This window comes from Scomber scombrus, chromosome 15 (assembly GCF_963691925.1).
Source record: "Scomber scombrus chromosome 15, fScoSco1.1, whole genome shotgun sequence".
Taxonomy (NCBI): domain Eukaryota; kingdom Metazoa; phylum Chordata; class Actinopteri; order Scombriformes; family Scombridae; genus Scomber; species Scomber scombrus.
The window spans coordinates 19,621,430-19,638,533 of NC_084984.1; the positions used below are offsets into that span (position 1 = coordinate 19,621,430).

Sequence of the window (17,104 nt, forward strand, 5' to 3'; positions counted from 1 at the left end):
ACGCCAGTAACAGGTGCCTCGGCCCCCGCCTTTCCCCTCCCTCAGTGCCCTCAGGTTGTCCGTCAGTCCGAAAACCTGCGATGAGAGTTATAATAATGGCGTGGCCGTGGTGGGGGGCCTTTGCTCTCTACCCATGTCCAGCATCAGAAAACAACCTGTAGACATCGACGAGGAACTTATTAACGATATATTTTATTTAGAAGATAAAGTAGTTAGACGGACGTTGCAATGTTACCGCACAGAGGAGGCTAAATCTCCGCGGAGAGGCTGCTCTGTAAACAAAAAACTGTGTGAAACTACTGGAAGCGCTTTGCCATGTCGTTACTCTGTGTCAGAGGTAAGTTTTAACTGTCTTTTGTATCTCTCTATCCGATTAGAAACGACATTAAGTGGTAGTACAACAGGTAAAAACCTCAGTTTCTTGAATTGAATCTGACAAAGTCAATGGAATCTGACAGGTTTCCTCGCAGGAGCACCCCCCCCCCCCCCCCCCAGGGATACAAAAAGTAGCTAGTAAACGTACATGATTTTTGCCTCTTTATTAAGTTAATGAAACACAAGAGTAGCCTAATATTAAAGTTGTGTTCCCCAAAAAAGGATAAGAGATGTTGCCTGTATTTGATTGGGAGTCAGGAGTTCAAAAATAGCAGCTGTTTTATGCTAACAGAGCCACCACTGACCTCAGAGATATTACAAAAACAGCAGCACTGAGTGTATTTTATCATCTACTCAGGATAACCTCAATTCAGAATTATACATAATTTATTTGTGTGAATTATTCACTACATCATATTTATTGCATTGTTTTATGGAGCTGTAGGTTAGTGTATCTCTGATGGGTAGCTCAATTTGACTGGTGGATATAGTACTGATGAGTGGCATGAGCAGTGGGATGCCTTTCATTTAAACTGGTACCAGTACAAAAACTGGTGCAGGGGGCCTTTCCTTGACCCTTTTTTACTATCACCTCTGTTATTTTCCCAACATTAGTAAGATTACAATTCCTTATGTCATTTCTCATCACCCCACTGCAGATATACAACATTTTTATCATGGGTCTAGATTGAATTAAAGTATGTATTATGGATAGTTTTCCTCATTTGTAATAAGCAAAATTTAAGATGTGTAAAACTAAATAAATAAATAAATTGAAACGTATAATAGCAATCATCCTATTGGCCCCCATGACAAATAGTAATACACTTTATATCCACAAGACCTTTCAAAACAGAGTTACAGTCCACTTTACACAATTCAATAGTGAAACAAGACCAAATTAAATCAGGCTCCACTGTGCTGATACAAAAAAAAACAACTGGAGAATCCATCCCTACTCGGACATCCTTTACAGCAGCAAAGCACATTATGTAATATCCAATTCTGTGTAAACAAGACCTATGGCCAGCAATTTGGTCTTGTGCTGCCAAGAGGGGGAAAAAATAGTTTAAAAAAAGCTTCAAGCCCAACATAGAAGTTCAATTTTATTTCCTTTTAACCAAACGTGTGCGCACATCTGTAAAGACAGAACCAGCACAGTGCTTGATATAAAGTTTGGCATTAAATGTTAATGTAGTCATTCACAAAAGAGCTTTTATTCAGTAAAATAACAATTTCTTCTTCTTTTCCCCCTTTCCTTTTTATGCTAATTAGACTAATGGTGATAAAGATATGGTAGATACAATATTTATTGTAAACAAGACAAGTCAATAACTAAATCCTGTTAACATAATTATGCTTGTTAGAAATTACACACCCTTACATTTATATCAGAGAAAAGCCAATATGATCAGCAACTTTGATGGGCTTATATCTGTCAGTTTCTGATCCATAGTCCCCTTCCCAGTGTTAGTGTGATTACTATCTGTCTGCTTTGTGGCCTTGTGTCAAATCGATACCATTGCTTACACAAATGATGCGTAAAATGCCAGCGAGCATTTGGGTCAAACTGAACTTATAACTTAAGTCGGTCAGACGAGTTGGAATCGAAGTGGACTTAAAGTTAAAACTATTTGTTTGCATTTGCAATTTTTTTTGCGCTGTCTCTCATCCAATCAGACTGACTTTTGTCTTACTTTACACTATATAATTATTCTTAATGATGTTACCTGCAAGCAGTATGCGAGTCGCTGATTATTGAATAGCACAGTCCCTTAAATATCCACTGAAGATCTATCTTCTTGCAGGCAAGCAATTGGCATATAGGGCAACCTTAGTCTGATGTATTGAATTGTTTCCAGTTATTGTTATCTGAATGTTGAAATCTCCAAATGGTAGTTATAAGAAGTTCACTTTTTGTGCCTGGCATTTTATTTTTAGCCTCATACCTAATCTCAGACACAACATAATTCTTTTTTTCCTCCTTTTCTACCTGTTTACACAATTAGGCAAACACCTTCTGCCATGATCTGATGTCTCTTTAATGCCTTGAACAAATGTTATCCGAGTCACTATTGAATAATGACTCAACACAGAGCAGAATCCTCCACAGTAAAGTTCCACCAAACAATCCTAAAATGATCCTGCTCAGTCGTGATCCATCTGGGTGTCTGCACACGCCTTCTGCCTCTATTTCTATTTCTGAGTGTTTGGGATACTTTTGTGCTGCAAACTTTTTTGGAAGTGGGTGTGTGAGCCTGCAAAACCTCCAACTAATACCACTGCTAACTGACCCTTATCCTGTTGCTTGTAATAAGATTAAATTGCTAAGATTGGCTAATTTGAAGAACCGGTTAACTTGTGGCTGCAGGTAGCTAATAGGTTGTATGCAAGTTTGCATACACAAGTAACAAGAGGCAAACTGCCAGTTGGTGTACTTTCAAGCAATAAAAACCATACAAAACAGATAAAATGACTACATTTAGGGTTTGCCTGAGGTGGTAAGCATTGATCCTTCCCTTCCTCTGTCTCAACACAAGTCTAGCTGGTCAATATGAACTTGAAACGATCAATCAATTAACTGTTCAGCTGAATCAGACACACCCTGACTTCAATGACTAAATGACTGCTTCAACATTCCCCTCACGCATTACATAAATATGTGTCTTGTGTGTTGTAGCTCCACTGCTTGTTCTTCCTCAAGCTTAATAAGCCTAATATTATTTGTCCTAAAATTGTAATAATTTCAGCTGACATAAGCAGAGGTGGTCTTTTTTATTTCAAGCTAGTCACAGTGTCTCCTCTATCAAATGCTGCAAGCTTTATATGAACTATTTAGAAGTTGTATAATCACTAACTGTTTATGAGCCCCTTCATATGTGGCACAAAGATCACTGCACATATTCAATTAAGGATGGAAACACAACAACACAACAATTTCTGGATGTGTGGCAACACAAACTCCAGTTGAAGATCAGTTTAAATGCATCTTCTCCTTTTTTAAATAAGGAAAAAAGAGGGTATTTTTCTATAAAAACTGAAAACAGTAACCCTCAGAAGAGATTTTAGCATCAATACATCAAGCTGGGAAAGAGAGAGGCTCCTGGTGGGGAAAAGGTCACACAGAGGCAAGTCAGTCTGGTCCCACTTACTTCAGAAAGTTCAGGCTAATGGCTCTGGTAATAAAGAGTTATTGTACATAATGGGGCCTTTCGCTATAGAGCCTGTGGGCCATCCATTTATTGATTACAGTTATAGCAAGTGAAAGCTGGTAGGTGTTATGCAGCCCATAGATAAAAAGGAAAAAAAGGTCGCTCGGGCAGGGGTTGCATGTGATTAGCTGATGTTGTGACTCATCCCCATCCGATACCACAGCTTGACAATGTTGCTTATTTATTGCCAGTCGAGATGCTTCATCTCCATGGCGATGTCTTTACACAATAGATAAGTGGTTGCCCTTACAAGTGGACATGTGGGTTAGACTCCCGCTGTCGATCAGGACAGGGCTGAGCGGACGCATGTACCCCGGTGATGCTGCAGTATCAGAAGTGTGCAGATGCTGATTCAGACATGTGATCACCTCACTGACAGGATATCTGTTAATATCTGAAACCAGAGCTCACACACTATATGAAGGTAGCTTTTGTTGTTATCATCTTAAAAGAGATGTATGGGCTCCAGCAGGTTATTGAAGGAAGGGGTTGTGGAGTGGACTGATGGCAGTATTTCCTTTGCTGTTCACTGATTTGATGATGTGTTCAGACTGGAGGTTGGTGTTGGAATATAAGGAGGAAAATAATAACCAAGCTGTGCTGAAGGGACATTTAGGCAATTAAAAAAATTAGATTTTCTAAACAGGAGGTAAATGTGGGTTACATTGCATACATATTCGCCAAGTGACAAAGTTATCATTAAGTCTTTAATCAGTGTAAGAAATGCATTGGACTATTTTTGACAGATACAGCATGGAAGTGGCAATCTATATTATTGGGAGGGCTGTGACTAATTAGTTTCATCCTCAATTAGTCTGCAAATATCAGGAAAAAAGTCTAACATAACAAAATCCACCCACCACCCCCTCTAATGCTCTCTAATTAACATGTCATAGATTGTTTGTGTAATATGCACAAAAAATGAAGTTTTAAAGATTAAACATTGTGGTTTCAAGTTGGTTTACGTGAAAGACTTTTTCTTGGCTCGTGATTTTGTTTCTATTGGACACAGTCAGGCCATTTCCTTGTTTCCAGTTTGTGTGCTAAGCTTAACTGACCGGCTGCTAACTACAGCCTTATATTATAGGACAAACTTGAGAGTTGTATCAATTTTCTCCACCAGAAAGCAAATAAGAATATTCCAAAATGTAAAATTTTTCCTTGAAGGGATTAATTGATTACCAGAATTGTAATGGATTTATTTTGTGTTGATGGAATTAATTGATTAATAGTTGTATTAGTGTTCAATGAAAAGCTACCAAAATGCATCAAATGTAATAGGCTGGTGATGGTGAATTGGTTTCATGCTAGGGGTAGACGAAATGGCAAAAATATCACATCAGGATCATGATCGTCCATCCTATCCCAATTCTTCTTCATGTTGTTTTTAAGACTATTTTTCTATTTACTCAACAGTACTCAAGATTCAAGTTTCAAAACACTTTATTATCTATCACATGATAGAAATGTGTCTTTGGTTAGGGTTTCATAAACAACATAAAAACATATGCACATGATAGACTGACATAAAATAACATTAAAACTCAAACAACTCCATGGATAAATAAGAGCAAATGTGCAAAGCTGCTTTAAAAAGTAGTGACAGTCTGTTTGGTCTTGTATAAAAATTGCAATGAAACCAAACTAACAGCACAAACAAACTAATTTCACAGCTGAAAAGCTGATGTTGTGTAGAAACATTAGTGTGTCATTTGGATAACTAGCAGGATGTGCACCGTTTTAAAAAAAAAGGACACCAACACTGTACACCAGAGCTGACATCACACCAGCTTACAGCATGGCAGAAATTAGTCCTACCAGTTAGCAGGCAAGCTAACCGCTAAACAGTGGCGTTAACCTGTAACCCAGCTTTCAGTTTAACATGATGTGCAGCAGGTGAGAAGAAGCAGTATCTACCACAGGGGTGGACAATTATTTTTTCCATGGGGCCACATGAACAACAGAAAATATTGTGGCGGGCCAGACCAAAAGGCTGAACTCATTTCTGCATAATATTAATTTATTTATAAAAAGCAGTAAATAGCATTGTTTTGACAAGCTAGTAAGAGTATATGTTATAGTTAAGCAATGAAAAAGTGTGGTTGCCTTACAACAAATGTAATTTATTCAATCAAATTTACCAAAACAATGGTAAAAAGTTATTTTTTTACCATTTGTGACCCATATTAGTGAACATTTTCAGCCACATTCACTACAAAACACATTTTGAGTTTCATATACTGTTGGAAAGTTGTGTACAGTTTCTTAGCATTCTAAAGACATCACAATATTGTCTTTGTGCTCCAAACATTAAGCAAGATACATCATATTGAACTGTCACTGAACATCACTGAACTGTGATTTTGAGAAAAAGGCTTCCAAAGAAAGTGTCCCAGCTCACTGCTAGTTGGTGCCTTTACATGCCTACATTTGTAGTCTAACCACCTCATTTGGTGTTTTTAAGTTCTTTTTTCTTGTTCAGTGAGAGAAATCTAGTCTCTGCTGGGCTTTAATGAGTGCATCAAAGTCAGGTTGAATGTCTGAGGTGGAGCCTTGAGCTGTCGTCGTCCCTTTCATCAACCGCATTGCTGCCAGCTCCTCCGTAATCTTGAAGTCCGGCGTTATCCCACGGACAAATACGAGTAACTGGGCTGTGTCGCGGACATCACAGCTCTTGTCCAAAGCCAAGGAGAAAAGTCAAAACTTGCCACTTCACGTTGCAGCTGAGACTCCAGATTCCCCACAATGTCCTCGATCCTTCTCTTCACGGTTCGCCTGGACAGCGGGACTTTCTCAAATGCTTCTTTTTTTTCAGGGCATATTAGTGCTGCAGACTCCACCAAGCACTCTTTCTCTCCGAGAATGGCTTACTGTTTTTAGCGATTTTGTGGGATATCACAAAGCTGGTCTTGGTTGCTGCATCCCTGGATGTGTAAAGCTTGGTAAAAAAGCCTTGCTGCTTTTGCAGATTAGCTAGCAAAGCTCCCGATGTTCGCGCCCTTTCAGCATCAGTCAAGTTTTTGTATTTCTCCTCGTGTTTCTGTTTCGTCTCGTAATGCCGACTCAAATTGTAGTCCACGGCTTTACCTCCGACTTCAGTAAATAAATACTTAGCAGTCCATTTTTTGTTGAAAACCCTTCATTCGGCATCTACCTTTATTTTTTTAGCACGAGTGGACATTTTTGAGGGGTAAGGTAAGGTCGTCTTGTGAATTGCTTGTGACAACGATCCAATCATGCGCATGTCTTGATGTACGTATTGCGTCATTATGTACGTGAATAAAAAACTGTTTATTTTGTCATTTCCGATTAACCTTACACGGGTCGGTCAGAGTCAACCAAAGGGCTGTATGTGGCCCGGGGGCCATACAATGCCCAGGTCTGATCTACCATATTCTACCTCACTCTGTCACATATTGAAAGGAAAGAACACCTATGCCAGGATCCTCTTCATTGATTTCAGCTCAGTATTTAATATCATCATAGCACAACAGCTGGTGGAGAAGCTGTGGTTGCTGGATGTGGACACTGAAACCTGCAATTGGAGGTTTGAGATGATGATTGAAATCAGGAGGGACGTCAGGCAACATCATACGCCGCTGACCGTTGATGGCACCACTGTGGAGAGGGTCAGCAACATTAAGTCTGTAGAGTGCACCTGGGAGACGACCTGACCTCAACCAATAACACCTTAGCAAACATTTAAAAAGCATAACGGTGGCTTTATTCCCTATGAAGACTTATAAAGGCATTTCTGCCCCCATTACCTACTACATAGGCTGCATTGAAAGCATTCTAACCTACAAGCTCACTTCCTGGTTCGGTAACTGTGAAGCATCCAAACAACCTCGTCTGTACAGGACAGTGAAGACGGCTAGAGAGATCATTGGTGCCTCACTCCACTTCCTGCTGGCGATGTACCATCAAAGCTGTGTTTTCCGGGTGTCCAGCATCATCAAGGATCCCCACCCTTCTTATCATCGGTTTTCCCTCAGGAGCATCTGTGCCAAATCCAGCAGAATGCTAAATAGCTTTTACCCACAAGCTGTCAGGATCATTAACAACCCACGAACATGCCTGCCTGCCCGCCCACCCTCTAACCTCTTCATCAGTGCTGGACACTCAGACACACACCAGATGTCAAAAGTGGAATGAGACATGTGCTTTCTCTCCAAATGCACTTTAATGCACTTTGCTGCTAATTGTTGGCTCTTTTTTCCCCCTTCCTTTGGGATTTACACGTTTTTATGGGTTTTTTTTTTTTTCTTTTTTTAAGGAATTCGTTGTTGCACTGCTGTCGCCTGGAATGAGCAACATTTAGGGTTTTTTTATGTTCAAGTACACAAGATACTGACAAAGACCTAAATCTTAAATCTTGAGCTTCCCAGCAGGACATTTAGACTGCTGTAGATTTAACAAACATGCTACCAAGCATCAAATCTATGAGCTAACTGGTTGTTGGCATTTAGTGTTAAAAACAAACAGTTTGGGTTCCTGATGTGAATCATGCAGATAGTTTAGTCTGCTGTGAGCTCCTTTTTACCTGAAAACCTTGTCACTACAGGTCATTGGAGATGTGGTGCGAGACATTTTAATCGTTCACAATCTCATATCGTCATATCCCACACACCTACTCCTTGCTGCCTATTTTGTTACCTTGGTTTTATTGCCAGGAGCTGAACAGTGTCCACACAGGATGTCAACCTTGTTTCATGCATCATTGTGCCTTTTGTACACTGATTCCTCTGTTGACTTTCGGTTGTCATATTTGTCTTACATGTCCAATTGAAAAAAATTATACAGCAGTTCTTTGTCCTGGTGGACACTCCAGTCATTCAAGCGTTCAAACCAAGAATTAAGAACACACTAGTTACAAAAACAAGATTGTTTTAGTGTTCATAGCTGTAGCAACACCACTTGTTTAGCACCTTGCTTGTTTGACATTGGATCTGTAGCAGAATGAATGGATGAGGAGATACAGTTTTATGAAAGGATGATAGGAGGATAGAGGCCCAGCAGGAATAAAAAAACACATAACTGCAGGCAGGAGTGGTTGAGTGTAGTGAGCAGCAGAGTAGTGGAATTATGAGAGAAAGAGCGCTTAGAGATTGAGGTTGTAATCCCCTGTCCATCTGTCTCTCTCTCTCTCTCTCTCTCTCTCTCTCTCTCTCTCTCTCTCTCTCTCTCTCTCTCTCTCTCGCTCGCTCGCTCGCTCGCTCGCTCTCTCTCCTCTTACACTGGTCCCGCCTGATCAGATCCAACAGCCAGCACAGTTTGGAAGTACACCACTGCCAGCAAAGGTGGTGCACTATGGTGTCACTTCCTGTTTCTACTGGTTTCCAATGATTTCTTTGTATTTGGATCTTACTTTTTTTTTTTTTTTTAAAGGACCAAATGGGCTCTATCATTTGAATAATACCTTCTAGTAGTATCAACACGAGTACATTTTGGATAGAGCTGCATATTTAATGCAAACAAGAAAAATAAAATATGTAAAATAAATTATCCAACTTTCTAAAAGGTATACCTTTGCTGCTGTTATTAAGTCCTGCTAAAATACAGTAAATCCACAGTACTACAGTGGTATGGTCATATGGCTAACTAACAACTCATAGTTTTGGTGAAAAGAGCAACATTTAAACTTGTATACATTTAAAAAATGTATAATTTAAATAGACTCCAGTCTGTGGGCATTATTAATCTTGGAGGATTTTCAATACTGTTTACTTCCGGGGGTGCTAAAGTAACATTAGGACCAGCAACTGTAGCAGCAGCAGGCAGCTGTCATACTCATTTTCTTCAGGAAATGCACATTCTATTTGATTATATTGATTATTCTCCCAGTTAAACCCATGCTGTCACCGTTCCAAGTGAGGAAAGTCCCTCCGTGACAACACAAAGTTCCCCAAACGAACCAAACACACTTCGACAAATAAAACCTCCAAACTAACTGTCAGGAGAGAAACTGACAACAAATAAGGAAAATAACACAAAATCTCCATCAGGAAGTAGGTAAAACAATAGGCAGGGTCCCTGGTTGGAATTAATATCACACAAAAAAGCGCAGGAGTCTAGAAAAGATGCTATGTGTCACTGACTCTCCGCACTGAATTTCCCCACCAGAAAGGCTCCCTACCCTGACATGCACCACGCATGCTGACCTGAAGTGGTGTCTGTGACATATTCTACAGATAGGCATTGAACTATAGTGAAAGGTGTAATGTTGATGTTATGTCAATAATGACTATCAACAGATCATTTTCTCTGTCTGTTCTTGCTGAGAACCACATGTGTTACACTGAACAAATGCAAGAGAGGTGTTGACTCTCGTTGTCTTGAAACTCATGCAGGGCTGTGTGGCAGCTGTAACCTGTATAGACAGCACTGTTTAGACATGCATAAAAACACATATAGTGTGGACGCATGGCTTCACTATATAGGGACAACATGATTCATTTTCTCCTCGTCATCATGCTCGGTATTATCAGCCTTGCCAGATTTACTTGCCAAATAGAAAATACCTGCTTTTGGCATTTGGCCATTTCAGATCCTGCTTTCTTAAATATACGTGATAACAAGTGGCAGGCATAATGGAAATGAGGCGGGGGTAGGGACAGTAGTCTGATAGGATAACTGGCCCTGCCACATAGTGAACTAAATGGCCCTCTAAAGCCACAGAGGGCCCAGGACAGAAAATGATAAGCATCTGTTTCCACCATAATGGCCCCCTTGTTTATTGCCCTCTGGTCTCTGTATCACAGTCCTAAATAACATCATGCAAATTAGGACATAAGGACACTGTGCCAGCTGATTTGCTCCAGTGACAAAAGAGAGGCCCACGGCTGAAAAGCCTCAGTGGGAAGCCAAACAAAAAAAACAACTCATACTATTGGTCTCTTTCCACATTTCCACTGCTCCCTTTCCGCTTCACACTGAGGTATGTACAAGACAGGAAACTCTTTGGGAGAGGTGGCAAATTTGTTTTTCTTTCTTCAACGTGATAATAAAGTTCCCAGTGTTAGCTTAACATTAGAACTGCATGGAATTACATTTATATATATTCTTAAACTTACTCTCTATTATTTGTGTTCTAGTATCCAAATAATACATTTCTGTCATTCTATAACCATGAGGCAAGCACGGTAGCTTGTTGTGTTTTAATTCATTTAATTCAGGATAGTGTTTAAAACAATAAAAACCACCCGCCAAAACGAACAATCAAGAATCTCTCTCCTTCACAGTTGTGTTGATATGCACAGAGAGAAGATGAGGGATGTTACATGGAAATATGAAAGCTTCATTTGTGCCTCCATCATCCTATTCTGCCCATCTGCCATCCTGGGCTCCAGAGGTTTAGTAGGTTATATGCCTGAACACATAACACTGCTACAGCAATCACAATTAATCCCCTCCAAAGCACTGCACAATCCTGTACTCGTTATTGTATAGATCAAGCGGCTAAAGATGGACAGTCTAAAAATAAACCGAAATTCACCAACAAGTAACCCCCCCTAACCTCTTTTTAAATAATTATTTTAGAGGTTTTCAGACATGCAGACATTTTAGTTTTAGTTTTATTGTTTTGTTGGGGTTTTTTTTTTTTTGGGGGGGGGGGGGGGGGTTGTTATCTTGATGTGCCCCAGTTCACAGTAGCCATTGTTTACCAGCTGTTGTGTTTTGTGATACAGCTGTCAAGGCTTATGCTTCTTGAAAATATTAAAGTTACAATCAGATAAAAGGTATTTGTCAGCTCTGATAAAATGTGGATGGCAGTATCTTATTTTCCACTTGCATAATATCAAAAGGCTGACTCAATGCAAATGTTATTACTATATTATGTGACCAAAAATAATCCAATATGCAGATGTTACACATGTTTTTGTAATAAAATGAGTGTCTCTACTATTCTATTGAGAGGACGATATTTAAAACAAATGAAGAAAGTGTTCACTTCTAAGCTGTAGCAGAAGTTAGGATTATTGCTCCATTGTCGGAGGGTTGTCTCGATGGGTCGCATTTGAATAAGAATGAATCGGCATCGGGAAATTAAATAAAGATTAGTTCTTCAGAGGCAATTAATATGGAAAAGTACAAATGGAAATGAGGCTATTTCCATGATAATGTCATGAGTGATGACATTTATGTGTGTTTGCACATGAAGTGTTGCTGCTCTCACAGACGACAACATCATGAGGCTGTCGTGTGTTTGTGTGATTCGGGTGTCACGAGTCACGGCTCGCCGGTCTGCATATTAATGAATTCGTCAGGCTTCAATAACATGAGACCCTGTCCACTTTTCATTACCCATGACTACACATGTTTATATTTCTGACTGCTGTTTTTCTGTACTGGCTCAACAGTGTGTTGATGAGATTTCAATTAACATCACGTTGTCTTTTACCCATCTAGTTCTGCTAAATAAACCTTACAGCGCATGTCAGTAGATTGAAAATAAGTTGATTATAAATTGTTCTTGCTAGCCTAATAATTGTTTTTGTTTTGTTTTTACAGTGAAAAAAGCCAAGCTCCAGGGTCCTTCAGGTGAGTACAGTACATCCACATTTTTCACATTTTCACCTTTTTGGAACTATTATACTATTATTTACCATTCAGAACAGGATCATATCTTGTGGGACTTTTGATTTAGTTTAATGGCATATTTACACAGTTCACAAACTCACAGTGCTAACTTGCTTTATGTTGTTGTGTTTGGAAAATAGGCCACATGGACTTGTTTTGTCTTGTAGGTTAATCAGTCAAATTCTGGCAATTCACTATATGGAAGGGTTGATTTTATATTACGTAATCCTGTGTCCTTCCATACCAGGCCCGTGCACCGGTGAGCTTACACCAAGATCGGTGGCTGCTAAGTCCAAATCCCCATGCTCTCCACCTAAGCAAATCCCTCTAGCGTTCAGCCTCACGCCTTTCTTAAGCCCTGTGACGTTTCTGGCAAGAGCAGGCAGCAGCACAGAAGGAAAGTCACAGCAGCTTTGAATCTGCCCGTGACATTTTACTCTCATTCTCAGCCCCCAGCTGACCTCTGTTTTCATAGAAGATAATTGCTAAAGTTAATTATCTAGTAGGTCTCTGCATTTAGTTAAAACATTTATTATTCTTAGTCTCTTCCCCTTCACCTTTGGGAGACGTGATGATTTAGTGATGTTCCTGTATTGTGTCACGAGTTGCTCCGGGTTTTGATTGGGAGTTTCTGCTGACTTCGTCTGTCCTGTCTGTGCCTTTCTCCCTCCTCCCTTGGCCACACCACATTTAACACCTGTCCCAGAGCAAACATCCAGGATAATTCACTTAAGCCTGTCGTCTCCCTTTCGGCGAAATGTAAACATCACTTCTTCTTTTTTCTTTTTTCTTTTCTTGCTGCTGGGCAAAGTAGGATTTATCAGAATATTGGGAAAGCTTAAAGTCCTGAATGAGATTTACAACAACAAAGATTATGTTCGTACTGTAATATCAAATTGTTTTTGCACATGCTACAGTAGAGTGGAATAAAATTAATATTGTGGTGCATGGGAAGTTCATGGAGACCATTCTTTTATCCAGTCTGGGTCTGCCTTGTTGCAGTGAACGTTTTTCTTTTTTTCTTTTTTTTGATTCAACATTTATTAGAGCAAATATTTTAGAAATGCAAAATAGCGCCAAATGTCTATTATTTGGTAAAGTCAATAGCGTTTGGAGGCCTCTGTGCAGCGCAGAGTCAGCCTCTGTGTTGTTGCCTGGGAAACTCTTTGTAACATCGCTACTTTTTAAGGAATAGTGCAGTTTGTAATGTGTGTACATAGCAAGGGTGAGAGGCAGAAAAGTGACGGTAAATGCGATCAGAGCAGAGGAGAAGGTAAGCATCAAGTTGACAGTCTGGCAGTAAATGTATGGTAGAGACTGCAGTGTGTCAGATAATAATTGCTGCAGCTTCTCAAGACTAAGAAAAGTCCCTTCTGTTGTTTCCGCAACTGCTGGAAGAATGAAGAGAATGAGCAAAAATGGGTTATCCTAACCTGACATACCTAACAAAACATATTTGGCACATGACCAATTGTATCTGTTTCAGGAATTCATAAATATGTCATATTTATTTGTTATTCCTCCGTTCTCGTGATAAGCCTAGGTTGCCCTACATGTGACTTATTAAAAGATCTCACAAAGTTTACATAGGGCTGGTCTGGGATGAGTGTTTGCGTTGTGCTCTCACCACACCTTCAATTGTCTCGCCTTTAAGACCTGAGTTTTAGAAGTGTGACATTAAGTCCTTTCTGGGAAATATTTAAACTTAAAGTGACCTTGGATGGGCCAGTGGCCAGCTGTCATACTTTCCACTGATTGTCACAGGAAACAGGAGCTTGATAAGAGCTGAGTGTTGGATTTGTGGGTTCAGCCTCTGCTTTTACAGCTACATGCACATTTTCTGTCTTGGTATTTTTCCTATAGAGCTTCTCTTTCAACAATACTCCAAGTGCCCAGATTACAGACTGTTCACATTATGTTCAGTCCAGAACTCCACGTTACGTAGGTTTATGTCTTCTGTCGCATGCAACATTGATGAGTGGTCTGAGTTTGAAATGTCAGCTTTCCAACTGCATGAGTTTTCCTGACTAATTTATTGAAAAACCTCATCATCAGTCAATAATGGATGAAGATGCTTGACTGAGGGCTCAGAGAGGGAGTGGGTGGTTCACAGACGGGGGCAGTGAGTGGTCTCAAGATGACATGGAAAGGACCAGCAGGTCGCATCATACCACAGTTCACCACAACTTGCTTTTCTTTACATCGCACTGACTGCTGTGCTTAGTGTGCTAGTTATTACAATTTAGTAATTGCAATTTAATTTCAAGCTTCACAACTTGAAGATTGCTATTGTTTCATATGAGCATTTACTGTTATCTTTAATAAAACTTTTGGATAGATCTCTAAACTGAAACTAGATTTCATAGATTGTTTGAAAGAATGTTAAAAAAAACTGTTTGTATTCATGTTAATTTCACTGGTAAAGAAAAAGCAAACAAACAAATAAAAACAACTTTTGCCAATGTCTTGTCATTGGATTTTGAATATTCTCAAATATCTCAATTGGCCTCACTAATCCAGTACCGGCCCACCTCCAGTGTGCAGCCACATACTTTGTGTTTTACCAAGCAGTTGAGGCTGCTTCCTCCTCAACAGTCCAGAATGTATCAGCCATATAATGTACAGTGCCTGCAGTAAAGGGCCCACAGCCACTAAGTGGCTCTTATCTAATCCATACATCCTCTTCCCTTATCTCATCTATTCTATTCATGGGAGCCGCCCCAAGTGTGGCACAAGGCATGGCCTATCTAATTAGGGAAAAGCTTGAGCATCCCCCAGGGTCCTTTGTAATAATGCCTGCATTTTGTCACTACTGTCCTCTTGAGACACTAATTAGGTCTGCCTCTTGTCACTCACGGTACCTGTAGGCCAGACAATGCTTTCAGACAGTGTCACATCATGTCAGCTCTGCTTTCAGTACAGCTTTTTGTTTTGGGCCATAAAACTTAATATTCATTTCTGGTGTTGTGTCATTGGAATGTTGTAAGAATCCACCTGTGTCAACTATTTACTGTCTCATTGTGTCAAGAGTTGTGTTTACTTATCTGGCTGCTATGTTAAACACTATGTGCAGAGTAAATGTTTCAATACGTTACCAGGGTAACCAGCAAAATCTTTGTTTAGTGCAGTCAGGTGGTTACTCTGCAAAGGGACAGCTGATGCCTTGCTTTCATTTCCCATAGACCAAAAGGTGAATTGTGTGTCTACTTTGTGTGTTGTGTGTTTGACCTAGACATAATGGGCATGGTAGTGGTCAGTTTAAAAAAAAAAAAAAGAAGTTGTATGCTGAAATGTCATGTTAATGTTCTATATTTTTTTAATTCTTTGTTTCATTGGGTATCTCTTATAACTGTTTAACTTAATAATGTTTAATATTACTTCATATTTTGGAGGTGCAATTATGGCTTAATAGTAGATTAAATAGATAATGAATTCAGTTTTTCAAATTGCCAAAAGTTTCAAACCAATCTGTTCATCAGTATAGACATTACCCTGCAATACTGTGATTGATAAATGTAAAGATACATCTTGCTGAAATTAGTCTAGGGAAGCAACTAACAATTATTTTCATTATCATTATTTCAAAATGTCTTAGATGCTGCAGGGATATATTCAGTTTTCTTAGTCTGACTAACAGTCCAGATATTTAAGATATTTGATTTACTGTTATCTGACAAAGAATATATCAAACATCTCATTTGAGAAGCTGGAACCATAACATTTGGGGCATTTATGCTTGAAAAATGACAATGAAACAATGATCCATTCTTAAAATAGTTGCTAATTAATTTTCAGTCAACTTATCGATTAATCCATTGATCGTTACTGCTCTAATGTAATCTAATATAAAAGGCCGGAAATAAATCTTAACTTCATGTAGGCTAAAATGTTCCTGATTCTGTTAAAGGTGCAGTGTGTAGGATTTAGTGGCATCTAGCAGTGAGGCTCCCCCCTTCCCCTTCTCAGTATGTAAGGGCGCACTCACACTAGGGCCAGTTGTTCCGTACCGTGCTGAAGCACGGATGTCTCCCCTCCCCTGTCCCCCGCTGGCCCGCACTCACATTACCTGTACTCAGGCACGGTTACCTCCAACACGTTGCGCAAAAACATATAGACAGTTTACTCTCATAAGACATGCACAGGTGTGTGTTCGCGTGCTGTGCGCCGGTAAAACATAACACAGCCGATCAATTAACACAACGCATTATGATTAAAAAGTGCAAGCTTGTTCTTCTGAGTCATGCCTGTGTAGTATGCAGTACTAGATACTTGTGATTCAACTCTTTACGCCAGTAAAAGTAAGACTTAGTGTTGCCTTTTAAAAATCGTCAATTTCCCGGGATTCCCTGGAAAATTGGCTTCTTTTCCCGGGATTTAAAATGTCTTATTTTCGGGGAAAATATTAATCCCTAGTGCGCATGCGTTACCAAGTTTACCGTGCCTAAGCACACCTCTTCCAAGTGTACCGTACCAGGGAAGTGTACCGTACTCAAGCACGGTACACTTGCACTCACACTAGCCAAATAATCCGGATTTTAGGGGGCAAACATGCTTGGGCACGGTACGATTGCCTAGTGTGAGTACGCCCTAAGAGAACATACATTGGCTGTGAAACTTGGTACTACTGTAGAAACACGGCAGGTTTCGTGGAAGAGGACCCACTCCATATGTAGATATAATAGGCTATACACTAATTAAAACATACTTATGAATATTGTATTCTATATCTGCCAGGTCCATTCTGCTAAATGCCACTACATTCAACATATTGCACCTTTGATGTTTTAGAGAGGTGTTGATTCAATTTCATGGTCATTTTGGGCACTGGTTAGTGGTTAGTGGTTTTTTAAATATTAAGGTTACCCTCACTGATATAAGTGTAAAGGGTGTGAAGACTTTACTGTAATAAATACAAAGGTAGTTCTCCCTTTATAGCT

General features: G+C 39.6%; 1 protein-coding gene across 2 annotated transcripts in view; it reads left to right on the forward strand.

Annotated features, from left to right (window-relative positions):
* Positions 1-74: 74 nt before the first annotated feature.
* The window catches only part of LOC133995775 (protein unc-13 homolog B-like), a 70,555-nt gene continuing 53,525 nt past the window's right edge, over positions 75-17,104 (forward strand). For both annotated transcript variants that reach the window (XM_062435255.1, XM_062435256.1), the window contains exons 1-2: positions 75-337; positions 12,099-12,128. In XM_062435255.1, coding sequence (XP_062291239.1) covers positions 316-337; positions 12,099-12,128 — 52 coding nt within the window. In that variant the 5' untranslated portion in view covers positions 75-315. The remainder of the gene's footprint in view (positions 338-12,098; positions 12,129-17,104) is intronic.